General features: G+C 42.6%; 1 protein-coding gene across 4 annotated transcripts in view; it reads right to left on the minus strand.

The window, feature by feature from the left end:
- The window catches only part of UBR4 (ubiquitin protein ligase E3 component n-recognin 4), a 139,581-nt gene that overhangs the window by 70,134 nt on the left and 42,460 nt on the right, over positions 1-26,987 (minus strand). For 2 of the 4 annotated variants that reach the window (XM_064363365.1, XM_064363363.1), the window contains exons 28-57: positions 26,776-26,933; positions 25,784-25,993; positions 24,432-24,533; positions 24,027-24,127; positions 23,581-23,779; positions 22,794-22,982; positions 22,296-22,359; positions 20,964-21,155; positions 20,373-20,443; positions 20,135-20,282; positions 19,466-19,693; positions 18,653-18,823; positions 16,016-16,198; positions 14,967-15,125; positions 14,469-14,621; positions 13,638-13,865; positions 13,081-13,238; positions 11,927-12,098; positions 11,473-11,674; positions 10,452-10,615; positions 9,783-9,999; positions 8,735-8,951; positions 7,930-7,962; positions 6,730-6,793; positions 6,156-6,290; positions 4,659-4,833; positions 3,864-3,947; positions 3,634-3,774; positions 2,654-2,775; positions 1,849-1,960 (exon numbers count right to left, since the gene is read on the minus strand). In XM_064363365.1, coding sequence (XP_064219435.1) covers positions 1,849-1,960; positions 2,654-2,775; positions 3,634-3,774; positions 3,864-3,947; positions 4,659-4,833; positions 6,156-6,290; positions 6,730-6,793; positions 7,930-7,962; positions 8,735-8,951; positions 9,783-9,999; positions 10,452-10,615; positions 11,473-11,674; positions 11,927-12,098; positions 13,081-13,238; positions 13,638-13,865; positions 14,469-14,621; positions 14,967-15,125; positions 16,016-16,198; positions 18,653-18,823; positions 19,466-19,693; positions 20,135-20,282; positions 20,373-20,443; positions 20,964-21,155; positions 22,296-22,359; positions 22,794-22,982; positions 23,581-23,779; positions 24,027-24,127; positions 24,432-24,533; positions 25,784-25,993; positions 26,776-26,933 — 4,552 coding nt within the window. The remainder of the gene's footprint in view (positions 1-1,848; positions 1,961-2,653; positions 2,776-3,633; positions 3,775-3,863; positions 3,948-4,658; positions 4,834-6,155; positions 6,291-6,729; positions 6,794-7,929; positions 7,963-8,734; positions 8,952-9,782; positions 10,000-10,451; positions 10,616-11,472; positions 11,675-11,926; positions 12,099-13,080; positions 13,239-13,637; positions 13,866-14,468; positions 14,622-14,966; positions 15,126-16,015; positions 16,199-18,652; positions 18,824-19,465; positions 19,694-20,134; positions 20,283-20,372; positions 20,444-20,963; positions 21,156-22,295; positions 22,360-22,793; positions 22,983-23,580; positions 23,780-24,026; positions 24,128-24,431; positions 24,534-25,783; positions 25,994-26,775; positions 26,934-26,987) is intronic. The other 2 variants (XM_064363364.1, XM_021668430.2) reach the window with 2 other exon arrangements.

Raw genomic sequence — 26,987 nt, forward strand, 5'->3', positions numbered from 1 at the left:
GAAAAAATCATATGACTGTGATCTTTATCTTTTGTCTGTCATGGCAGATTAGAATTTATTTCACTACTTTTTTCTAAAACAACTAGGTCAGTGAGATTGTCACACTCTGTAATTATTATGAGAAGAACAAGAATTGAAGCGTAAAACTATTGACTGGAAACCAAGGACACCACTGCAGGCCCTGCCTGTGCCTGCTTCTGTGTGAAGGTGATAAGGCCTTCTAATAAAGAAGTCCAGGTGAGACTCCTAATTGTCAGAAGAGGACAGAGACCTCACCTTCCACTCAATGGATTGTTAAAGCATGTAAATATGTCGGTTAGAAACAAACTATCTCCACTCCAGGTTCTTGCCGGAGAAAAGAGCCACAAACTGCTGCCTAATCCAAAAGCTTAGACAAGATAAATGATATTCAAGGAAGACAGTCTGAAAATCACAAAGTTGTGTACATTCCTCTAGACGTGCACTGTCCCAGCCACATGTGGCTACTGAGCACTTAAAACATGGCTAGTCTACAAGGAGATGTGCCACTAGTGTAAAATACATTCTAGATTCCCAAGATGGTACCAAAACAGGCAAAATATTTCACTAATAATTTTTTATATTAACAATATGTTGAAATAACTTTTTTTTTTTTTTTTAAAGACGGGGTTTCACCATGTTGGTCAGGCTGGTCTTGAACTTCTGACCTCAGGTGATCCACCCACCTTGGCCTCCAAAGTGCTTGGATTACAAGCATGAGCCACCATGCCCGGCCCAAAATAACATTTTTAACATACTGGATTAAATAATTGGTAAATCAATTTTACTTTTTAACTCTTTATAATACTGCTATTAGAAAATTTAAAAGTACAGGCCAGGGGGTGGCTCATGTCTGTAATCCCAGTACTTTCTGAGGCTGAGGCAGGCAGATTACTTGAGGTCAGGAGTTGAAGACCAGCTTGGCCAACATGGTGAAACCCCGTCTCTACTAAAAATTCAAAAATTAGCTGGGAGCAGTGGCTACTCGAGAGGCTGAGGCATGAGAATTGCTTGATCCTGGAAGGCAGAGGTTGCAGTGAGCCAAGATCAAACCATTGCACTCTAGCCTGGGCCACAGAGTGAGACCCTGTCTCAGAGGAAAAACACAAAAAAAAGAAAGAAAGAAAGAAAGAAAATTTAAAAGTACACAGTGACTCAGTATCATCATACTCAGTGAGTCATTGAAAAAAAAAAAAGTATATAGTGACTTCCATTTGAAATTTACTTCTACATCAAACCAAGTAACCAGAATTATATCATTGTTATTTAGACACCTGTTAGAATTGCTTTTACTGAATTGTAAAATGTTATGCTGTTGACTGTGTCCAAGAGTATCATAAGTGCAATTCCTGTGAAATCTGCTATCCAACTTACTGTAGGTAAGTACACTAAGGATTCTGACCCTTTGGCAACAAAATGGACATTTAATGAAGAGCTTCTATGCCAAGAAAAGTCATGTTTTTGTTTTGTCTTTGGTCACTGTGATTTTATTTTTGCTATGGCTCCTAGGAAGTTTTCAGCCAAACATAAGGCCCTCACCTAACAACCATGAAGGACCTTGTAATATGGATTTTCCATATCTTGATTTTACCATAGTATTTTTATTTTCCCATAGCCTTTGATCTTTATTTTTATTCTATTTACTACATACATTTTGATGTGCCACCTTAAATTCCTTATGGGGTAAGGTAGGATTAGAAAAAGAAAAATATATAAACAAAAGTCTCCAGGACCCTGGTCAACATAAGCAGCATGTCTAATGCTACTGTACCTCCCTCTCTCCCCTCCTCCCAAATACAGGCTCAAGCCTAAACCCAGACCTCACATTACCCATTGGAGTGTTGCTTCGAGGGGAAGACGGTAAAGTCACATGTCTCCGTTTGTTCCTGGGCCTTAGGACTCGAATGAGAGCTTGTTTACAAGAGAAGCTCACAGCAGGATCCTGAAGTTTAAAAGAAAACTGTCATGCTTTGGTTTCATGTTATTCATGAAACTCTCTATAGAACACTTTCCTTTCTTGGCCACTCACTCACACGCATGTGGAATACCTCGCTACTCTCACCTGCAACCCACCTGACCAAGTTCAGCAGGTTAAGTTAATCCCCTCTTCCTGATCTGGCACACATAAAAGCCATTCACTAACTTCCTGTCTCTCAGTTCCTGGTGATATAAACTGGCAGGTCATTTGCTCCTGAAGCCACTTTGGCTCCGTACAAATGTTTTTGGCTTTTTATCAGATGAGCAGGCCCCCAGTGCACATTTTAGCTCTGTGCTGAAATCAGTAGTTTTAATACTTTGCTTCTGTGAGAGGGTCACTGGAAATAGAAATCTTGATGTGCCACATTCATTCATTCCCTCATTTAAGTCACAATTCAATTGAGTTACCTAGCACTTACTACGTAGCAAGCAGCTAGTCTCTGGTGATTCAGCACTGAACAAGAAAGACGAAGCCCATCCCCTTTCCAAATCGTTCTCTTCCATGGAGTAAGATCTTAAAGCTTTTGTAGATATTTGAAACTTAATTCTCTTCAGCTTCCTTTAAATCTATTTTATTTCATTAGTTTAGCAAACTAAAAACAATTTTCCAGACATTCCCTGGCTGCTGAGAGCTATCTGGGACCATGATCCTACGTACAGGGCACAAGAGCATCTGCATGTAGATCTTGGATGCTGTGTTGATACAATCCAGCTCACAGGTACAGTAGCCATGGATGATGTCCACCAGAGCATTGACAGTTGCTTCAATATGAGTTAGGCCTAAAGGGGAGACAAACATTATTTGAAAATCTGGAGGAAAAAACTCTTAACTACTTGAGAGTCTGAGACAAAAGTGTAACTTTTTATATCTCCACATAAAAGGTCAAGCAAACAAAATGAAAAACACTCACACACATATACACAGTAGCCTGAAAGTATTACTTGTGATTTGTTTCATTAACAGTTTCCTTATTTCCCAAATTGTCCTCAAAAGCCTTTCCAGATATCTTGAATCACAGAAATAAGTAGCTGTCCACACCCTCTGGATATCAAAAGATAAGGCAAGGAAATACGAAGAGGAAGGCAGATACTAAACGTCCCCTACTATCCCCCAGCCTCACGTGATGACAAAACATGACCTTGACATGCCTTCTAGGTTTACCATCCACGTGTCCTCCAAACATAAATGAGCACCAGGATCATCCTACCTTTCTGTATTACTATTCAGACTCTTACCCTTCCCCCTGAATTTTCAATAGTGTAAGAAGTTAGAGACCAAATAGCTTAGACATAGAACAGATACTTTTGCCTTTTGAGCTGGCTTTAAATCAAGTTTTCAAAGATTTTTTAAAACAAACAATTATAAGCCACTGAGGACACACACACACAGTGCCTCTTTATGTAAAATATTCAACCCCGATGAAAAGATATGGTACAAGAAAATGCCACTCTGCTACATTGGTAAATTCCTGTCTCAGGAACATTGCATTTATCTCACAGACTTCTACTCCCCAATTATGAATTCTGGAAGAAACGGATTATGAAGAACGAAGGCTAATGGCTAAGGGTCATAGCTCTTCAAAGACAGACCTTACCTCAGGCTTCATTACCAAGATTCAAGTAGCCCTTTTAACATACCTGGAAGGCAGGCAGGTGCCAAGAAGGCATTCTTCGGTTTGGATGCATGGAGTTTCCAGAAGTGGTTCACAAGCTGGGTGATGAAACTACAGCAATCTCCTTCCAGCTGCTTCTGCGGTTCTTTCCCCTCATCCATTCCTTCTAAGCAGGAGAAAGAAAATTATCAACGATGGTAAATCTGAGGTGGAATTTAATTTGTTTTAAGGTTAACTCAGGTCAAGGAAGCTTGCCTGGGGAGGGAGTTTCAAGTGGGGCCCCAATCAATATGCCAACTATCCCTAGATTCCAGCAGGCACATCTAGGAAAAAAACAGTCTGGGAAAGGAATATCGCAGAAAACATTGTATGTTAGAATTAAGTCGAAGGGGGAGCATTTAGGATGTTTACAGCAGATTCAAAGATCTTAGTTCCAACTGTTCAACTTCTAAACCCTAGAAGAACATCTGAACATTCTAGAGATTTCTCTAGAATAATTCTGGGATTGTAGTATTTAAAGGACGAACAGGATGATGATGGCATATGGGAGCATATAAATAACAGAGAATTCTAAAGGCAGCAATTAACTATTTGACAATGACAAAACAGGTCTGCTACCCAGCCAACATAAGAAGAGATGAGGAAACAGCACTAAGCACTGAGAAAGCTGCTACACATATTAATAACACTGACAAAAGAACAGCATGAAAGCGAAAGACAAGCCACAGTTGCTTTAAAGCGACCAGGGCCCAACCAAACTTAGCTTTACCCAGAAGCTTCTAAGAGGTCGTAACTTCAAAGACAGATTATATCTGATGTCTAGAACATAAGTAATCACAAGGATAATCAAAAGGATAAGCACTAGAAAAAGAATGTGTTTAGAATGGCACAATCCCAATGACAAAAGGCCCTACCAGGTATAAAGACCAGGAAGCAAAATCCCTGTCTCTGAGCATGCAGTCAGTCAGAAGCCAGTAAGAACGGTAAGAATGAGAGGGTAAATCGGTGTATGAAGCAGATCTCAGGATCACGGCCAGAGGCCAAGTTCACCTGTTTCCGTCTGGGGCAGCTTTGACTCCGTAAAGTGGACAAGGTTGTTGGGGCGCATGATGGCAATGGAGCGAGCTGTGATCACTAGCCTCTGGAACACCTCGGGGTCCAAATCCTTCCCTTCTTTGCTGGATGTGTTGAGACACTGCACAGCTTTGCTCAGCAAGGCCTGATCCTATAGAACAACGGGGTGACAAAGGGTCAGCCATAAGCAAGAGCTAGGTACGAAAGCAAAGAGGAGAGAAAAGTTGGCATATCGTCAGGATTATTACCTCATCTCAAGAGAACAGGCCAATGACCACCAACCACCTACAAAAAAATCTTCAAAGCAGTCCCATATAAAGTTTCCTAATACATAAAATATTAATGTCATTAAAAAATAAAAACCCTGCATTATCAAAGTCTGATGGGAAAATTCGAATCTACTCAGTTCTCCAGACTGCCAGATTTCTTTCTCCTACAGTAGAAGAGTCATTTCTTAGCAAAATCGTATTACCCAAGGACTACGTTTCCCAAACTGCCTTTCCTTAAGAGGCTCAGCAGTTTAAACTCACACTTCTCAGTTCCCTGGGTTGGAGGCACAGGAGCTAACCAAAGCTCTGGGATGACGGCTTCTCTCAGAGCCCTTCTTCCCCAGGGGTCTGAACTGTCATCTTTTTGATCTATAGAAATTGGCCCAGTTTGTCTCCTTTGGCAATGCCTTTCTTTCACAGGTGATATCCTCTTTCCCCAGATTTTCCCTTCAGAGGCACTCCAACCACTATTCAACACTTGTCTCACCAACAAGTGCAGTACATCTCTCGTGCTATGCCATGGCTGAAACACTAGCAGTCTATCTCCTGAGGGAATCCCTCACCTCACCCTTTCCCAGTGAGAAGGCTACTCACACTCAATGTCCTTCCCTCTCTTTCTTTTTTTTTTTTTTTTTTTTTTTTTTTGAGACAGAGTCTCGCTCTGTCGCCAGGCTGGAGTGCAATGGCGCGATCTCAGCTCACTGCAACCTCCACCTCCCGGGTTCAAGCTCCACCTCCCGAATTCTCCTGCCTCAGCCTCCCGAGTAGCTGGGATTACAGGCACATGCCACCATGCCCAGCTAATTTCTCTATTTTCAGTAGAGATAGGGTTTCACCATGTTGGCCAGGATGATCTCAATCTCCTGACCTTATGATCTGCCCGCCTGGGCCTTCCAAAGTGTTGGGATTACAGGCGTGAGTCACTGCACCTGGCCCCCTCCCTCTCTTAAGTCTTGCTGATCCTGTTAGAATGACAGAAAAATATGTACAAACCAGGAGCCCAGTTGCTGGCTTATCCTCAGTTTTGAGTGGCACTTGTGAATTTCTCAGAAGAAACTATAGACAATGTGGGGGTAATCTGAATGCTATCCTCTACCTTACTTTGCTGGGCTGTTGCTTTACCATGAAAAGCTAACTTATTTGATACCCTGTTGGCAATGCAATTTCCTTTCCTACACAGGCATCCCTGAGAGAGAACGGTTACCTTGTGGCTGTGGTAGGCCGAGCGGCTGGTGTGCAGGCTGGCCAGAAGGCTCTTGGATTGCTGCTGGACACTGGCAGGTGCCGGCAGGGACAGCAGCAAAGTGGCCAGCTCCTGAGCGGCATTCTTGTTTCTCTCCTGAAGCAAAAGACAGCAGGGTTATCACTAGTCCCACCAACTCAAGGCAGAATGAACTATCTACTCTCTGCCTGCCACCTCCTTCCTTCTAGGCCACCAGGGCTAGGTTATGCTCCATGGACTGCAAAGAGAAAAAAAAAAAAAAAGTTTCAGAAATTATAATCCTCCTTCCTAGCAGGTGAGGAAACGGAATCCAAGCTCATGATTCCCAGAACAGTATTCTTGTATCAGCACGCATCCTATTCTATGACACACGCTCAATAAAGGCCCGATAAGTAGGGCATAAGGCCTTAGCTGAAGACTTCTCTGGTGCTTCTTAGTAAATCAAGATTATGCTACTATAAATGTTCTTCAGCTGCAAGGCCTCAGGGCCTCAGACAACTCCACTGACTTCCTGCCTCTTCAGAGAGCTTCCATGTGCTTTGAAAAAGTGACTTGCCTTCTCGATGATTGGGCCAACAGCAAAGCAGCTTTCCAGGGCTTCTAAAGAACTCACAACCAGCCTGGGGAGACAGAAAACCTGGCTTGAGTACAACACCGTTCTCTCTGCCTTGCGCTTTAGCCTAAGCAAACCATAGACAGGAGGACCTTGGGGACAGCTAATGAATGCCAAATACAAAATCAAAGCACAATAAGACCCGCCACAGGCACCATGCATATCGTTTCCTATGTTGCAGGCCAGGAGAAACCTGGCTCCTGCTCGGAGATCAACCTGAGGCCATGTTCATAATCCGTAACTCAAAGACGGGGCTTTTCTTCCTCAAAGAGGATAAATGTGCTTCCTTCTGCTGCCTATGGCAGGGATCACTGAGATGGGCTTAACAGTCTTGATGCAATGGGACCCGAAGCTCAGGTGCCCAGACATCAGTGGGCAAAAGGATACACAAAGGGAAAGGTAAAACCATCTTCTTATACTGGGAAGTTTAAAGTTATATATGCACAAAGGCATTTCCTATGAGTCTCTAAGTATGGGGGAGAGAACAAACTATTTTTTAGATGCATGCCAATTGCCAACATTCAAGGGGTAATACAAAGCATCTTCAGAAAACTGATTTCCCCTTAGGGAAGAAATAGGAAACCCAACTATTACTATTAAAGGATACCAAGTAACATGCTTCCCAGGGTTTACTCCTCTGAGTTTAATGTGTCATAGTAAAAAGAACAACATCCTGACAGCTGAAGCTCTGGACAGAGAAAGAAAAATATTCAGAAGGTAGCTGGAAAGAAAGGGGTTAAGGGGTAGAGGAAGGCAATAAAGAACTAGGGAAGAGGAAACTGAGGCATAAAGCAAATTTAGATAGAACAAACTCTCTAGTGGTTTATCAGATGGTAGGACTTTGCTGTTAATCCCTCTACCCCGAACCCCCTTTTCATCCACTTAGAGAGGGAGCAGAGAGGACTCGGGTAAGGAAGAGAGTTGAGAGAGTCTCTGACACGGCCAACATCAAGTGTGCACTTACGATCCTCCATATACTCCATTTTTACACGTGGACAGCTCTGTAGCCATGCAATGACCAGAACAGAAAGAAGCAGGAGGACTCTTCAACAGAAGCAGAATCAATGCAAAGCCACACCATTGGTTACACTGCTCTCTGACACACACTCACTCGTGCAGAGAAAAGAAAGAGGGCATACTAACCGGTCCAGCTTGGTTAGGGACTCAGTTTCAGAACTTGGGGGAGAAGCAAAGAAAAAAAAAGGAAAAAAATGTGAAGCTCAGAGAAACCTGGAAACATATCCTAAGCAAACCATGTATGGATAGGGTAGTGGGGAAAAAAGAAAGAGAAAGGGAGAGAGGGAGGAGGCTGCTGGTGGGAGGCAGTGATTCCAAGCAATGCTATTTTTGTGACTTACAATGTAAGAAACTCATAATCTTACATCATGAACTATAATATTTCATCTACCATGGCAAACCAGCGGCTACCTAGCACAAAGAAGCCAAGCACAATGCTTTAGAATGCCACTGTAGGGAGACCTAAGGAAACTCGGGACTCTGCTACAACAGGCAGCAGTCAGCGTCTCTTGCTGGCAATGTTATTACCACAGAAGCAGCTACTGCAGAGAAAGATAATGAGAAGATGATGAGACCAGAATGGAAGGGAGGATGTTTTCCTATCACTTCAGCAAGCCTGGATCCTAATCTCGAATACTGGCTTAAGCATCGTCTAGCCTATGGCCTCTAAAGGGTACCTGAGCATTAAGAGAAGGGACAGAACTTCTGCCCAGGGAGAGACTCTGGTGTCAGATGACTCTGAGCACATTTTTCAGGCTTTGTCTGCACACTAAAGAGACACTGAATGTGGGTGAGTTGTCTGAAAACTTTAAAAAATTCCAGGCTAGCTTTGAGATGGTTATTAGAAGCTGGCTCTCTTAAGACACAGGAAAGTTCTGCAGTGAGAGTGGGAAATGTAAAAACTGAAGCCAACCCCTGCCAGAACTGGTACCTCTCCAGGACAGTTCCACTGGTCGTAGTGGGTGCAGCTGAGTCGCTATCTCCAGTGCCATTGCTCTGGTTCAGGTTTGAAGGGCAGATGTTACTGACAGAGGCAGAAGGGAAATCTTCTGGGGGCTCATCAGGCCAGCCAAACTGTTCCTTAGTCTTGCCATAAATTTTTACAGCATCTATCATGGTGACGCCTGCTGGATCCACTGAGGCCCCAACTGCAATAAGTAAGAGAGGTCATTAGGAAGCACATTCTCTAAAGGGCCACCCCTCCAAAGCAAAGGCCAGAACAGTTGGAGCAAAGAAGTAAATCACATCAATTTTATTGATATAGAGAAACTTTATCTTCTGAGATATCTGCAGCACTTTAATCGTGTATAGATGCTGAAAACATGTGGAAAAAGTTCCACGGACCAAAAACCGATTACTTCTCCCACTCAGTAGAGTTCCTATCCATCACTGTAAGGGTCCTCTTCTGCTTCAGAATACTTGTATCCCCTACCCCTCACTCCCAGGGGTCTCTACACACTTTCTTTGTTCAAAGTACAGATCAAGACCATTCACACTAACAACAACTATTTCCAGGAGAAAGAGTATCAGACAGTGGCCAAAAAATGACAGAGAAATGCAGTCTTAAGGCTCAAGGATTTGTACTCTGAGGGTTTAGTTTTCAATGGCATAGCAAGCCATCGCTAACCATCTCTCAGCCATGTGTGACCTGAGGTCTTCCTCTGTGCTTTAAGAAAGACTTCCAATTTCACATCAATCTGCCTCTCTCAGCCTAAACACAGAAGCTGCCCCATTAGTGAGGTGAACACAACATTACAGAAATGAATACTTCACAGAGTGCAGCCCTATCTTTACTGCTCCCATGCTCCAGTGTACTCCTTTCCTGTTACCCTGCCTCCTAAGCTCAAACTTTCCTGACAGAAGGACAGGAAAATCAGTAGAGTGGACAGATCCCAGAATACTGGAGAGTCACAGACCAGTGGCACCCAATTTAGCAGTCACAATGAGGACAGAGTCTGCACCAGGGGTTGGTGACTCACTGAAGAGGTTTAGCTTCTTATCAGCCTGCAGAGCTTCTTCTCTGGTAAAGGGGAAGTCAAACCAGCGTGAGCGACTCAGGTTGAGCTGCATAGTTCTGCCGAAGATCTCGATATATGATGGGGCCCGTTCTATTGCTTGAGTCCCAATCTGGATCCGCATGCCCGTCATCACCATAGTGCTATTGTTGTTACTAATCTCAATGGTGAAGCCTCCAGGCTGTGGGGAGACAAGGCACACATCAGGAAACTAAAAGAAGTTCTTAAGTTCAAACTAGGAGTCCTTCTCTGACATTGTCTCAACATGTGAAGCTCATTAAATCTTACCCTTTCAACTCCCTGGTAATGACCTCCTCATTTCTAAAAATGAGAAAATAGGGGAGGAGAACAGATTCTTTTCAATGTCAGGCTTCCTTCTCCCCAGCATTAACAACATCTTTGGTGTCGTCTACACAGTAACCTGCTTGTATTGGTGGAAACCTAACCTGTAGACATCCTTTGGCAAGTGAGTGAGAATATCCATTTTTCTAAGGAATCATTTAACTAGAATGAAGGGTTGTGACTATGAATATATACTCTATGCTTGCATTCTAAAAGGAGATGTGTTCTCAAACCACATTGTTTATGAGTCCTTTTACCCAGGAATTGATCCCAGCCCAGTGTAATTCTCACCTTGGTGTTGGCCACATACATGCCAGTGGAATTCAGCCGGTGTTTTATCTGTTGTGCATTGTAGACCTGGAGGAGGTCATTACCACCAAACTCCACATCTGTCAGCTGCTGGTTGTGTTCAAAAAAGTCAATGGGGAAAGTCACCTGGCTAGACGTGCGGGTTGCTGCAGAGAACGGTACCAGATCATCAGAGAGTCTCGACCACCTCTGCCTCGATGCCACTGGCAAAGACTCCTCCCAGACAGAACCCACACTCACACTCTCAACTTTCTAAGCAAACTCTGGATTAGAACATTTGCATCAGCATGATGCCTACATGTGGTTAGCTCTCCAATGGTTGTTATCCCTAACTACAACATGTCCTAGCAATACAAAGAAATCTGGCATTGGTATTGGGTGTACAGTTAATAACAATAGGCTCTCTTGTGACTGGTTTATTTAAAATAAACAACAGAAATTACTTCTTTATAGGAGAATGTAAATGAATAAACTATTCTTTCAAACATAGACTCTAGAGCAAATTTAAGGTAATGTGATGATCCCTGTAATGGTCTTTGCTTAGTTGGATTCACTCACTGCTAAACTCACGCTTTCACTTTCCTGAAAAGTCCTCAGTCAGTCAAGTGCTAGACCACCAGCTCAGAGACCTGTGGTGGGTTCTTCACTACTCAGTGGGAAATTAACCAACTGAAGAGATCTATACTTCAATCAGTTCTAATCTTCAGAAAAGTCATTCTCCCTAAACCTAGAGAGAAAAATCTCTCAAATAAGGTCCAGGACATAACTTGTTACTAGGCACCAAAGAACTGCTGGCCTAAAGCAGGCAGCCAGGGGGTGCCTGCCATTTGGAACTGTGACTCCGCTTTCAGGAAATTAGCCAGCACATACCTCTAACTTTATGAAATGTGCAAGTAGGACAGTCACAATTTCTTCACAGACATTTGCAACAGTCTATTCTGAGTCACTGTCTAGAAGACCACCATTCCTACTCCCCTACAAGTCTTATGAGAAGAAGCCTTACTGATTGTAGCTGTTTTGCGCTTTCGAACAGGCTTCATGATGCTGATGACACTGCTGGGCTGCAGGGATGGCTGCAGCCAGTAGGAGGTGTTCTCCACGTTGGCCATGTAAATGCGCAGGCTGCCGTCCTCACACAGCAGAATCATTGTTGTCCGCTGCTGCTCATTGCAGGCCGTATGCCTAATGGCAACCATGTCTTGGATCTAGGAGGAGAGGGCAAAGGAGGGTCTTAGTTCCCATACCTACAGATCAGCATCCACACAGAAAAAGAGGAGAGATGCAACTGGTTTCACAATCAGTTGAGGGGCTGTACAGAAGGGTGGCAAAGAAAAGGCATGTAGGAGAAAAAGAACTCAAAGTCTTTTATGGGCCTCCATTCACTTCACGTGAATATAAAAGTACAAAAAGAGACCAGGTTCACAGCAAAGTAATCAATGGGAAAATCTGGCACTCACCTTTGCTTTAGCAGGAAGAGTCTTAATCTCCTGGATAAGAAAAGTGTCTGGTTTCACCATGACTACCAGCGGCACCCCTGTAGTTTGCTGGACACAGCACACCAAGCCAGGGTGGTTCATCACCTCAGACCACTGGCAAAGAGCAGGAGAAGTCTTACTGCCACCATTGGAACTGCAGACAACAAAACTGGCTATGATTAGAGTGTCAATTACCATTTAATAGTTCTTTTCTTGACCTAAAAACCATCCTCTAACTGGCTACATGACTCCAGAGCAATATCCTTGGCCAGGGACTCAGACTATCCACAGGTTAGTTTTATTCCAAGCCATGGACACCTGCTCACACACCCTAATGTGTGCTTCTAGCAGGGCAGTCCTCATTTGGAATCTCCACTGTAAGGTTTCATTTCTGAAGAATAGGTGGCCCTATGTGCCTAGAGGCTACCAACAGCATAGGGCCATGGAGCTGCCTAAGGTTAATGATCCAATGTCCTATAAGGATCTTCAAACACATTGAGTTAGTGTAAGCTGGTATTCATTTTATTTCATCCCAAATCATGTAATTCCCAGAGAAAGGCCTGAAAGAAAGTGCTACAATGGGTCATCGATGGCAGATAAGAAACATGGGAAGATACTGTAAGCCTTTTCTTCCTCTTCTCTAAATGAAACTCTCACTCCCTTAACACACCCCTCTATTATCTGCAAACTTGGTGAAAGTCTCTTCCTCCCCCAAATCCAACCATGCCCCCATTACTGATACATTCTATTTGCTAACAGAGTAAGTTTCCCCCAGGAGAAAAACTTGAAGGGCATTGCGGCAGAATGAGCATCTAAGAAAAACTCAGGTTCCCTTCTCACATTGAAATCACATTTATAACTAACTATAGGTTTTCCTTCCGACTAACAGTGGACCACTAAACTACCTTTGACAGCTTGGGATCTACACAGTGGAGGACAAACTGTGTAGACAACCCAACCTGCCAAGCCCGGATGCTCCTTAATTTTAAAGATACCCAGCAGGGAAGACAAAGGTTGGCTGGAGAAAAGTAAGTTTCACAAAACCCAGAACAGATAGCAGTACTTGGGAGTGGGAGTGGAGCTCCCTCGTTGAATGTGAACATTGTGAAAGTTGAACATTAAATGCTTATTCCCACCTTTTGATGTTGATGGGGAAGAGTTGCAACACCTCCAGGGTTGTCCTGCTGATGGTGGCTGCAAATGATTTGCCTTGACAGTAGCTGAAGAACAACATCTGCAACACGTGGGAGTAGTACACGGACACACCACCACCTGCAACCTGGCTGTTACTGTCCTGCTGGCACAAAGACACATATTTGCAGTAACTCCTCATGCTGCCTTGGTTACCAATTTCCAGTTTATGCTGGTTATTAGTTTTCAATCATGATCAGGTGCTCTCATACTCTAAGCATGAGCGCCCTGTGGGTAAATCTTACAACGACCCTGAGAATAATGGAACTGAAGAGATCTATACTTCAATCAGTTCCATTATTCCTAGGGTCTCTGGGAGACCCTAAAGAATAAGAGATTTTGCTATTAGGCAAAACATTAGAAGGAAAAACAAAGAAAAAGAAAAAAAGATCCAGTTAGATGAAGCCCACAGAAAAATTTTATAAAAGAATAAAGAGAAAAGAATAGACAGCTGCTAAATAATTAAATCTGAATTGAAGGAAATAGCAACATGTGCTCTAACCTTCAGGTCCTCATGATTGATTTCCAGCACATTCGTGACATAGAAGGGTCCCTGCTGGGCACTGCTGGCCTCTTCCATGAGCTGAGTATAGATGTACCCAGCCGAAGACATTATAACAATGATGTTCTTTCCCTCCTCGTTGAAAAGGAAAGTAACGTCTCTTATCTTGGAGCTTGGCAGGAGAAAGTAGAAGGTTGGACTCAAGGCATCAACAGACAGGTCATAAATCTGCAGGATGGAAGAAAAACTAAATAAGGGAAATCTGTCTCAGTCCCATACCCCACATATCTTAGTGAATCCAAATAGCTGGAATTGACCAATAACAGGCATTCATTCTCCATTCAATAAAAAATGGAGTGTTAGGCACTGGTCCTATAAAGATGAACAGAACACCTTTCACTTCCTTCATGGAATGAGAAGGGGACGGACACATATAAATAAATTCTGTAACAAGTATGGTTATAGGTGTGCACTTAGTACAGTGAGGTTAGAACCAGAATCAATTCCCTATTGCCTAAAGACAGAAAGCTCCTGCTCAGCCACATAGCAAAAGGCGACAAAATATAGTTTATCTTTATTTTTAGAGACAGGGTCTTGCTCTATCACCCACATTGGTGTGTAGTGGCATGATCATAGCTCACTGAAGCCTTCAACTAAGCCTCAAGTAATCCTCCACTCAGCCTCCCAAGTACTGGTACTACAGTTGCAAGATATGGCGCCCAGCTGATTTTTTAACTTTTGGGAGAAGCTAGCACATAATGAAGATCAGACATTCTAGATTTAAAAGTAGAAAAATTCTAGGACCATATCATCAAAGAACTGTAACTGTACCTTAACAAAGTCCGCAGTGACAATTGCTAACTCGGTCTGTGAACCAGGCAACCACACGGCTTTGATGATGAAGTTCCCCGTTGCCAACTGAGGGTGCAAAACCAAGTGATCCGAAACAGAGCCTGAGCTACCAAAGGTGAGCACATGGCAGTCCTGGACAATGTTTAAGGAACAAAATGGTGAAAAGATGATATGGGAAAGTAGGCTAATTCATTTCAAACTTCTGATGTTTCTTTTTTTCCCCCTAATATCCCCTGCCTTTAGACAGTGTTTAGACTGTCTAGTAATATTCAGGTTTCATGAACCCAAAGATTATTTCCAATATCAAAGAAATCCCAAAGATCTGGGAGAAATTCAAAGAAAAATTCCTTTTGCATTTCAGTAGGTTTTAAGTTTTAATCTCAACAGTAAATAAGAAAAAGTAGTTCTGAGAATAGTGGAGAGAAGGTGACTAGAATCCCCAGCTCCAGGTAATCAAACCTAGATGAGGATTTTTACCTTTAGCCCACAAACCGCCAGGTAGTCTTCCTTGCAGGGATTTCCTGTGAGGCTCAACACAGTGAAAGGAACTGGGGCAGAAGCCAAGCGGGTCAGAGTCAACTTTCTTTTGCTGGAATCTGCTTGCTTCAGGAGTGCAGAAAGCTGCAGAACAGTGATCTGCAAAGGAACAATGACCAATTTATTCTTACTCCTAGTCCTCTCAGAGAACTCAAAGCAAGTAACAAAAAATCTTTCAATAAGAGATAATAGGTTGCACACTTTTTTTTTTACAGGTAAGTCTAGTAGAAAAATCCTCAATCAATATTAGTCTGTATTTCTCCTGGTTAAAAGCTATGTCTTTCATTCTGTCCTTCCAAGTAGGACAGAACAGATGAGTAATGAAGCCAATTTATAGAGTTATTTCACAAAATAGTTTAGGAATACCTATGTATCGCTGTCCTTTTCTAGTATTTTCTATGAAACTGTTTTTAAAATGATTTTAGAATTATTTTAAAGACTATCCATATTTTCACTTAAAACTTAAAACATCAGTGGTGATGGAGAGGCCAGAATACAGAAAAGTGTGAGTTCAGATACCTAGCATTCTTCCAACTTCTACTAGCTCTATAAAACAATACAAATTTACTAGTATCCTTAAGAGAGCTGGGAAGGCAGGGCAGGACTACATAAGCAACACTGAGTGTTCCTATGAAAACTTTTGTCTCTCCACTTATGCCTTCCAGAGTGTCCAAATAGGGCAACACCGGGAGCCAAGCTGTCCTAGGTAACTGCTGGTCATTGCTTTTTCCTGAGGGCTTAAAGAATATGTTTTGAGTGGAAATTTACTAATTGGAAACAGTCTGTCCTGGTCATACCAGCTCTAGTTCTAATCAAATTAACTCAGGGTTCAAGTATTTGAAAAGCTCAAGATCTGTCCCTAAAGCATTCTTAGAACCCAACGGACTTTTTCCCAAAGAGGGCTAACCTGAAAGTGGCCATCGATCTATTTTGCTTAGCATTTAAGACAATATGACTTGAAATAAGTGCACAGGAATTGGAGGACCCACCTTGCCCTTCTCATGGCTGACAGCCAAATGTTGGCGGCGCCCATGGGGAGAGGAGAGCACACACATAGCCACCCGCCTGAGCACATGAGCGCTAATCAGCTGCCGGATGGTCTGGCCCTGGTCTCCACTGTAATTCATCCGCACATTCTCAAAAGCACCTTCCTGGGACCCTAAGGTGGGAACCTGGCAAAGAAGAAACCAGAGCCAGTAATGAGGCAAATAAAATCATGTGGATTCATGCACTATTCATGTGACTGAGACACTGCACAATTTAGTCATTCAAAAGCAGTGATTTCAACATCCAAACCATGGATGGCTGGGTAAATTTGTTAACGTTATTATCAATCCATTAAGAACAACATAGTAGGCCGGGCGTGGTGGCTCATGCCTGTAATCTCAGCACTTTGGGAGGCAGAGGCAGGCAGACCATGAGGTCAGGAGTTCGAGACCAGCCTGACCAACATGGTGAAACCCCATTTCTACTCAAAATACAAAAATTAGTTGGGCATGGTGACACACGCCTGTAATCCCAGCTACTCAGGAGGCTGAGGCAGGGGAATGGCTTGAATCTGGGAGACAGAGCTGAGATCGTGCCACTGCACCCCAGCCTGGGCGACAGAGCAAGACTCCATCTCAAAAAAAAAAACAACAACATAGTAAACTTTTTCATAAAGTTAAACTTAAATACAAGGTACTGGTCTTTTTAAAAAAAAAAAAAAAAAGTTAAAATGTCCAATGTCTTATAAACGGTGATGACAGATGAAATTTTTTTTCATTGATCTAATCTGGCAACATAAAAAGCAACTTTATGGGTCCCCAATCCCACACAAGTATTTTTTCACTTCATCTTTAATATTTAAAAACCAATGCTCTCAAAGTGTGACTGATTTTTATGACATTTTTAAATTCCAAGAATATCAAATAAAACTGTGACTAATTTTTTTTCTTTTGAGACAGGGTTTCACTCTATCACCCAGGTTGGAGTGCACTGGCGAGTGCAGTGATGCAATACCAGCTCACTACAGCCTCGACTTCCCAGGTTCAGGCAATCCTCTTGCCTCAACCTCCCAGGCAGCTGAGACCACAAGGATGCATACCACATCCGGCTAATTATTTTGTACATTTTTTGTAGAGACACGGTTTAACCATGTTGCCCAGGATAGTCTCAAACTCCTCTGGTGTGTGATTTGCCCACCTCAGCCTCTCAAAGTGTTGGGATTACAGGCGTGAGCCACCATGCCTGGCAAAAACTGTGACTGATTTAAATGTATGTATGTGTGTATTTCCAACTGAATATCAGTCCCTTAAAAATAGCCAACTTTGTATGTATGTGTGTATTTCCAACTGAATATCAGTCCCTTAAAAATAGCCAACTTTTTTAGTTTAAAAATAGCTGGGCACGGTGGCTCATGCCTATAATCCCAGCACTTTGGGAGGCTGCGGTGTGCAAATCACTTGAGCACAGTTGTTCGAGACCAACCTGGGCAACATAGTGAAACCCTATCTCTACCAAAAATACAAAAATTAGCCGGGCATGGTAGTGCATGCCTCCTGTCTCAGCTACTCAGGAGGCTGAGTGAGGCATGAGAATTGCTGAAACCAGGGAGGCAGAGATTGCAGTGAGCTGAGATCATGCCACTGCATTCCAGCCTAGGTGACAGAGCGAGACTCTCAAAAAAAAAACATAGCCAATTTATGGATCTATTCATGTATCTCATTTACAATATCTGTTCATTTCCCTTTTGGAATTGCCACCACTTTACTTTCTACTACTTAATTCTGCTGCTAAAAAAAGGCCAGGAAGGCTACATCAGAAGTCCTATATTCAGTGCTGAGCAGCAGGTTTTAAAGTGAATAATGATTTATACCTTATAACCTATGTGACATGAAAAACTAAAGGAAAGTTATCTAAAGGACTATAAGCAAAAGAGGACAAGCATTACTTTGCAAGTTAGATGAACTTTAGAAAAGATAAAATAAAGTTCTATTTTCTAAAAAAGAAAAAATTTCTAACTATTCTAATTGCCCCAAAATGGAGTTCCCTACCTCTTGGGGATTCATATATTTATATGAACTAAAATGGAGATTTAGTCTTTTCATTGGCCAAAATGACCCTGAATTCCCCAGCCCCGCTCTTTTTTTTTGAGACAGAGTCTCACTCTGTTGCCCAGGCTGGAGTACAGTGGTGCGATCTCAGCTCACTGCAAACTCCTGGGCTCACGTGATCCACCCACCTCAGCCTTTCGAGCAGCTGGGACTATAGGCGCCACACCACCATGCCCAGCTAAATTTTTTTGTGTGTTTTTTGGGGTAGAGATGAGGTTTCACCATGTTGCCAAGGTTGGTCTCAAACTCCCAGGCTCAAGCAATCCACCTGCTTTGGGTCTCCCAAAGTGCTAGGATTATAGGCACGCCTCTGGCCAATTCCCTTCTTTTGAAGCCATGTCTCATATGCTGATTTTTACACTGTTAATACTATATATTCTGGGAATGTCATGATGTCTTAGATTCTAAGTTTTGGATGGCCAAGGATCAACTGCTCTAAGTATATTCCTCAGAGTATCTAGTACACTTTAGGATCTCAATAAATTTGTTGGTTCCCACAGCCACCAAACGTCATGGCCCTCAGACACTTACCATCAGCTGGTCTGTCATCTCCACTGCCTTCTCTACTGTGTGGAGCTCACTGAGGGCTTGCTGAGCACGGCTGCTGCTCCCGACGGCTGAAGCTTGCTGGAAGTTGGTCTGAATGGCATCCATAAGGAAATTAAGCATGTCTAACACAAGAGGAGCGAAGGAGAAATTGGCCTGAGAAAAACAGAAAAAAATACACAAGTGAAAAAAAAGAGAAACAATGGGTAATACTCATAACAATAATCTTGCCAGTAATTTCCTTCAGAATCCAGCTTCTTCACTTCCAGTTGGATATTCTAGCCATCTTCTAATTCTCACTATAATCCTGGCATTGATTCCAATCAATACACATTTGTACTACTAACTCCAGAGCAATCTTTCTAAACCAGGGATCTCGCATACATATCCTAATGCTCAGAGGCATCCCTCATATGAAATGAGCTAACTTCTCTCCTATGTGTCTAGAATGGTTTGGGGTTTGTACCATCCTTGGGAAAATTGAGAATATAATCACTCAAATAATTTTGTTTTCTGTGTTTCAGATAAGGAAACCTGGCCAAGAAAGGGTACTCTAGAGTATGATACAACTAAAATGTATGCTTCCATCACCCCCCATAATATTCCTAATAGTGCTCAGTCAGAAATCCTTCCCTTGTGATGACAACACATAGTATTTGTATTCACACTATGAAAATGGTAAACTTAGAGAAAGGAGAAAATGAGTTGCAAGGGGAGCCATGTACATTATTTACTCTCACACCAATTTGCCAGGCTCTCAACTCTGTCTATGTACTAGGGGGTATCAGTCAGCCCCACCTGGTTCTGTAACTCCTCCCGGCAGCCCTCCACTGTGCGGCATAGGCTGCTCTTCTTGGGCTTCTCTTCGTCAGCAACCTTTCCATCACTGATGGTAACCTTGGCTTTGTCAGCTGGTGAGGTGCTGGCATGGCGCACTAGACTCTCTGGAATCCTGGGTTCACTCTGAAATGCTGACTCCTTCATGGTAGAGCTCATGCCGCTGCTCGGAGTTCTCTTCACCAGTGCCTAGGGACAGAAAACGTCAGAGTCCCTAAGTTCTTGCCTCAAGCACAGAAGAAATACTGCCTGAGATCTCTGAGGAAAAAGTGACCCAAAGAAGAAAGTGGCTAAGCGTTTCAACGTTATCCGAAAGCCTAAATTCTGATTGTCATGGTATTCACCTAATATCTAACTTCTTTACCTACTCACAGTATCAGGCCTCATAACATCTGAAATTGTGGGGAGGTCTTAGGAAAAACAGACTACAAGATCTCTAAGGAATCTGCTGGTTCTGATTTCTAAATGAAGTGCTTAGGCCACAAGTGTACAGATCACTGATGACTGAGCTAGAACATATTCCTAGACTCAGGTAACCTAGAGGGGATGGGAATTTTCCAGTTTGGCTTCAGTAATCTCGTGTCTAACAAGCCACCCTTCATAGCTCAGTGAGGGTTCCAAATCTCTCACCAAACAGCTACCATCTTCTTTGGCTCCACAGTCACAGAAGAAGGATCCATACTTGGCATAGGAAATCTCATGATCTTTGTGGCACACCTTAGCACACACTGTGCAGACACCCACCCCATCCACCATTTTGCAGGTGTGACAGTGGTACCTACAAAGAACAAAAACCAACAAATAAGCTCAGAAGTCCCGACAATCAGTGCCCAGCAAATCTTTACCTAAAAGGAAAAACTACTCTTACCAATGCTGGTTCATGAATTCTTTCTGTGTGATCGTAAAAGTGCAGAGTTTATTGCAAAGAGAATCTTCATCCTTCAAAAATAATAAGTCTTTTTAATTAGAAATATATCCCTGTATATAAACACCCACAAAAACCTATCTTTCTCAACACTCTATTGGAGGGAGCAGTGAATAGTCAACTCATAAATGACCAGAGGAAATTTACCACAATTGGAAATAGCTAGTTGGCTGAAAATCTGTTGTTATTTCAGGTGAAAGAGACCTTAGGGGTTTGTGGTTAAGAAAAAACATCTTATGCTTTCTCTACAGGGGAGCTTCCACTACCCCCATGAAGAACTCATCCCTAAAATTCCATCTGGAATTAAAGACTGAAAAAAGCAGGACAAGTGACTCTGAAATAAGCTTATGAAAAAGTCCTTTCCAGAAGAGATTAGATCTCCATGCCTTGCTCTGCAGGCCTGGAAAACCGGAGTCTGGCAGCAGTGACTAGGAAGTTTTGAAGCTCACAGGGGGCTGGAAAAAAGAGCCAAAAGCTTGGTACCATACCAGTCATTACTTTGAGAGGTTAACTTTGAGGTTACTTCATACTTACTGAATCTTCAGCCTGGGAATCTTCCTCTTCCACAGCCAACTCCTCCACCCAGTCTGAGTCTACTTCAATGGCCCGCTCTTCCCCATCCACTGAGAGATGACTTGGGCCTTGACCATTACTCTGGCTCAGGGCATTCGTGACATCAGCCAAGTAAGACATGATATGGCATGTGCACTCCAAGATTGTCACATGCTGCAAAAGAAGACCGAAGCCCCACAGAAACTTCAGATTCTCCATGTTTTATTATGTCAACTATGTGTTCTCAAGCTTTTTCAAATAAAGCTCAAGATCATAGAAATGGTATGAAAGCAGAGAAGAAAAACAGTGTGTTTTTAGTATCTCCTGACCAGCTTATACCACTCCATCCTCACGTAGCTGGTCAGTAAATTGTACTGAAGTAATAGGCATTCATTCATTCTTAAGCACAAAGACAGCTATTTAGAAAGTCTTGTAAGATTAAGTAGGATTGAAATTAGTAGAGTGAAAACAGATTAAAATTATTCAAGAAATGACCAAATTAGAGTATGAAGAGACTGTCATTAGCATTTTCGCCCTAACATTAGCATTTCTAACCATTAAGTGAAAGTAATTTTAATTAACAGGCTTTACAGTAATGCAAGAGAGGACAGCTTCAGAAATTAAGAGAAAAAAATTCTAGCAAATCACTGCAGATAGTTATGCTTGCCTAGAAAACCCAATTTATTAGCATCAAAGACTCAGATTTCAAAGTTCCTTTGCTCTGCACTCTGACATTTCAGTGCTGAAAGGATAAAGATCAGCAAGAAAGGAGGGAGTGATTCTTAGAAGCTAGTTATCTGTTCCTAGCCACCTAGGCTGTTCATGGGTTAGGCAGGAGAAGAAAATGCCTGAATGCAAGATTTCCGTCAGTTTCAAACCCCCTTTCTCAGCAGAGTAACCAGAACCTTCAGGCAAATTAAGTAATGCTCAGCATGTGGACTAGAGCTGAGGAGGCCCTATTTAGCCTTTTACAACACTGACTCAGAGTGGCACAGTTCCAATTCCTGAGCAGGGAGACAGTTTCCCATAACATTCTAAAATCTTAGGATGTCAGGAACTCACTATGTTTTAAGAAAGATTCAGTCTGCTTATTTACCAGTGTATTTCCTTCCCATCACTTCTTGCCAGCCAAAAGATGCCTAAAGGCACACAAGTTAGCAATTACACACTTCTAGGTCTTTGAGATTATCAGCCTTATCCTTGATAAGCTAACCGGGCACAGAACTCAATAGGAACAAAAGACTTCCACCTGACCACATTGGTTGGGAATCATCTTTCCCTTCACCCCCCATTGCTATTCCTCATTTTTCTTACCTTTCCATGCATTACATTGGCATTCAGTTTTTCAACCACATTCTTCTGTGACAGGTATTTCTTACTGTCCCAAAGGAAAAAAAAGAGGGGAAAGAGGAGACACAAAATCATATAAGGAACCAAAGAAATGAAGCATCTTCATGAACCCTGAATCAATCTGAGGACACTGTAAAGCAGAGGCGTTCTTAGAAAACTCTGTAAGTACTATATAGTTACAGAGCTTGGGGTGCTCTGGTCTTAGAATTATCATTAACACTTGGCATACTTTCCCCAAGAATTCTCTTGGGAACAATGAACAGGAAACTCTACTAAGAAAATAATGAAGATAAAGTCTAAAGTGAACAGAGCTATTTGCTACCCCCACCCCCAAACTGCAATATAAGGGTAGAGATTCAAATTTCTTCTATACTCACTTTGAGCTATAAAGAAAGTAACCTGAAACAACCCACTTCTCCAAGAGCAATGTTGTAACCTACAGATACAATTTCATCATCTTACCATCTGCTCAGCCAATCCACAGCAGCATTATGAAGCTGAAGGTGACCAGCACCTTGACCTGCACTGGCCAGGGTGGCCATCACAACCATGAGTTCAGGGAAGCCAGTCCCATCACCATTGGCCAGCATCTCTGTTGCCATGGGGGTCAGGGTGCCCAGAAGAACAGCACACACGCCTTCCCCAACTTGGCTAGTAGAAAAGAAAGAGCAAGTTGGTGAATAATAATCAATAGGAATCTCATTCTGCGTATTATCAATGAAGTTTTAAATTAAACATTGAATCGAGACCATCCTGGTCAACATGGTGAAACCCCGTCTCTACTAAAAATACAAAATATTAGCTGGGCATGGTGGCGCATGCCTGTAATCCCAGCTACTCAGGAGGCTGAGGCAGGAGAATTGCCTGAACCCAGGAGGCAGAGGTTGCGGTGAGCCGAGATCACGCCATTGCACTCCAGCCTGGGTAACAAGAGTGAAACTCTGTCTCAAAAAAAAAAAAAAAAAATTAAACATTGAACACATAACTATAATACCAATCCCAGCTTTGAACTTGAGCTACTAGAGCATAAAACATTCACTCAGGTTGTAACCGACAGGCCAAGTCATTCCAAAAGTTTTTCCATGGGGGAAAAAAGCCAAGGAGCTACACTAGAATACTTGAGTCCAGAGACAAGTAGATATAAAAATGCTCAAAATGCTAAGACTGGTGCCCACAGGAAAGATAACTGCAAATATCACCATATTTCCGGGGTTGCTCGGGAAGCATGACAGAAATGCAGTTGTTCTACCTGTTTTCCCGAACAATGTATGTAGTCAGTAACTGCAGCAGCTGCCGATTCTCCTGAATTACATCCAGCTGATCAGAATCTTTTGGGGGTGATGTAGTCATGCGGGTGAGCCAGGCCTGCAGGCGCACAGGCTCCACACAGGCCAGCTGTGCCAGGGAGCCGCAGAGATGCAACAGGCTCGGGTTAGGGCTCTTCTCAGCTAGGAGCAGACCAAGAGGGCAGGGTCAGTAAAGAAGGGGAAGAGGAAGGGAAAGAAGGGGCAAACTGTGAGCCAGGAAAGGGGAAAAGGCTCCAAAGCAAGTTTTCAACTTCCTTCCAAACTTTCTGAGGGATTCTCTCCACTTGTTAGCATTTTCATGCTGTAGTTAAACTCAGGCAGAAGATATGCACAGTATTAGCCAGACATCAAAGTTCCCGTAAGAAGATTACTAAAAGCTGTCACTCACTCAGCTGGAAGAGTTTGGTGAAGAATTTCAAAACTCGGTTACAGAATTTAGCAGAGAGGTTCTCATTGGCTGTTGCCATCATGATCTGTACAAGTTCTCCACTGGGAGGCAGGAGAGGAGAAAAATGGAAGAATCACATTAAGCCTCACATAAAAAGCAACCCGTCTTCACAATCTCATCTCCTCTGGGGAAAATGGCCACTTATGAGTCAATAACACAAGGTGTTCATGAAATTAACCTCCTCACCAATAACCCCAAAGAATCAGCAATTAACTCCCCAAAGTGCAGACACCTAAGCAAGTCTTAAGTATTGCTGATAAGAAGTACCTAAATCAACATACATAGCCCCTTGCTTTCAAGAGGCATTCAAAAAATATTCACTGAATAAAGCAAAACACAACTCACCTGTCAGAGAAAAACTCCTCCATAGCTTTACGAGCCTGGCTGCTTTCCAGCTGCTTTTCCAAGTACTGAAGACATTCCTCCAGGATGGATTCATCCAGTCCACTGAGGATCAAATAGAAAACTTAATTACCAGTACTAAGACCTGTTTCAATGTCCTCCTCATAGTGATTTATTAAAATCCAAAGTTTGTCTGTTTGACCTTGAGGGCAATGTCCAATTTTGTTTTGCCAAAGCTTAACATAAAGCCTGGCACAAAGTAGGTGTTCAAAAAATGTTTACTGAATTAACAGCAACCCCTCAACTTTATTTTTCTACCCTCCTTCTTAGGAAACTAAACAGGAAAGGCATCTAAAGCTCAGTCCTAATCCAGATCTGCCAGTGATTTAGGGAAAAAGACACTTTGGACAAATCATCTCTACACAGCTAAAAGTGTCTGAAATTACTTATCTGTTAAAAAGAAAAAGAGGAGAAAGAGAATAAAAGGAATCCGTGACGAAAACCTGGACTACTCAACAACAAAGAGACAGGAAATTCCAACATGTGGCACCTTCGAAAGTGAAACAGAATTCTCAGTGAGGTGAAAGTGTACAGCTCATCTACAGCAATGTGGCCTAAACTATCAAGGTCCAGCTATGCTGTGGGACCACCCATTCCACACTCATTTCAGCAGCAGAGTCACCAAAATATTAGAAACCAATTTCAGTGAGGTCCTCTGTACATCTCAGCAGAACTAGTGCAGCACTTGGTAGTCATTTAGTAAACAATTTTAAGTCTTCAAATCTGAACATTTAAGTCTTCCATTTTCTTTATTCCTAAGAATTAATCACAAAAGAGGACTCCAAAAAACTCATGCAGAATGCACATGAGTACAGAATTTTCTGTTGAAAAACACAAATAACAATAAAGTGGCCATGTGCAGTGGCTCACGATTGTAATCCCAGCACTTTGGGGGGCCAAGGCAGGAGGATTGCTTGAACCCAGGAGTTCAAGGCCAGCCTACACAACACGACAAACCCCATCTCTACCAAAAAAAAAAAAAAAAAATCAGCCAGGCATGGTGGTGTGCACCTGTAGTCCCAGCTACTCGGGAGGCTGAGGTAGGAGGATTGCTTGAGACTGGAGGCAGAGGTTGCAGTGAGCTCCACTGCACTGCAGCCTGGGTGACAGAGTAAGACCATGTCTCAGAATAAAACACACACACACACACACACACACACACACACACACACACACACACGAACAGTAAGCTATTAATTAATTACAAAATGGCAGCAGTGTTGGTAGTAGTGATAGTAGCAGTGCTGATAGTAGCAGTAGGTTACAGGAACCTGACTGTTCTCCATCCGGCTCACCTGTTAGGATCTGCATGATTGGCCAGAATGTTGTAACAACCAGTGATCAGCTTCTCATAAACACGCGCCAAGAACTCATCAGACTCAGCAGGGCCCAAGATGCGTTCCAGGGAGTTGCTACTGATCTCAGCAACACTCTCAGTGCTTGATTCCAAAAGAAGAGGTAGCAGGGTCCGAATTACCTGTGGTGGGTTCATCTCATCTGACCAACTTCAGCAAAGAAAATGAAATCAAGTTAGTGACTACATTTCCCTAAAAAGCTGCAAAGCAAAGATAAGAGTAATTCAACTATGTGCCGGAAGGCAAAGGGGATTGCACAAGGGCATTTATTCGTCTTTTTTCCCATGATAGCTATTTTACACACAGGTATAATCATACAATTTCATATTCTTCTTTTTCATTACTGTATCAGAAACAAATATTTTCATTGGAAAAATCCATTTATTAAAACATCAAATTAATGAGCTGCGTTTTATAATATTCAACAAAGAAAATTAACTGAAACCAAAGCAAGTATTTCATCCCAGACAAACCTTCCAGAACTCCCAGGAACCTGGATCACTTTTAGGGCAATATGATATCTGACTTTACCTGTTACCTATGTACAAGAAAACAAAATAGTCCCCCCATTGGTCTGGTCTAGTCCCTACAATGGTGGAATTTATCCCACTATGATTCTGGAGAAAGATTATCAAATAATCTGTCGCTATCATTTTAAGTTAAACCCAAGACATCTCCAAATTGCAGTATGGCTTAAAACCAGCATGCCTTTTCTGAAAAATACACAGAGAGGACGAGGTACTCTATTGTCTTTCAGCTCTAAGTTAAAAAATCATTCTAGCTAAGTGCTCACAGTTTAAAGCAACAGGTTCTTTTTGCTAAAGAAGTATACAGGAAAGCATTACTACATAGTTATAAAAACTCTCACTGTCCCCCTTTAACCCAATAAAATACAGACATAGAGTCCCTGGGGCTCTGTAGCAGGTACTCACACAATAAGATCTCCAGTCAACCTGACCAGGGAGAGGAGGGTATGCTTCAGGGAAGCAGCCAGGGGCAGACTTTGGCTACAGAGAGTCCCCAAGTGTGCAGCCTGCACTGCACTGATATAACTCTCTGAAGGGATGGTGTCATTGGCAAAGGCATTGCGCTGAAAGGAAGCAAAGCAGATGTAAATGGATAGGCCATCTACCCTGGAAAAATT

This window comes from Aotus nancymaae, unplaced genomic scaffold (genome assembly GCF_030222135.1).
Source record: "Aotus nancymaae isolate 86718 unplaced genomic scaffold, 86718_ANA_hifiasm-v0.15.2.pri h1tg000053l, whole genome shotgun sequence".
Lineage (NCBI taxonomy): Eukaryota > Metazoa > Chordata > Mammalia > Primates > Aotidae > Aotus > Aotus nancymaae.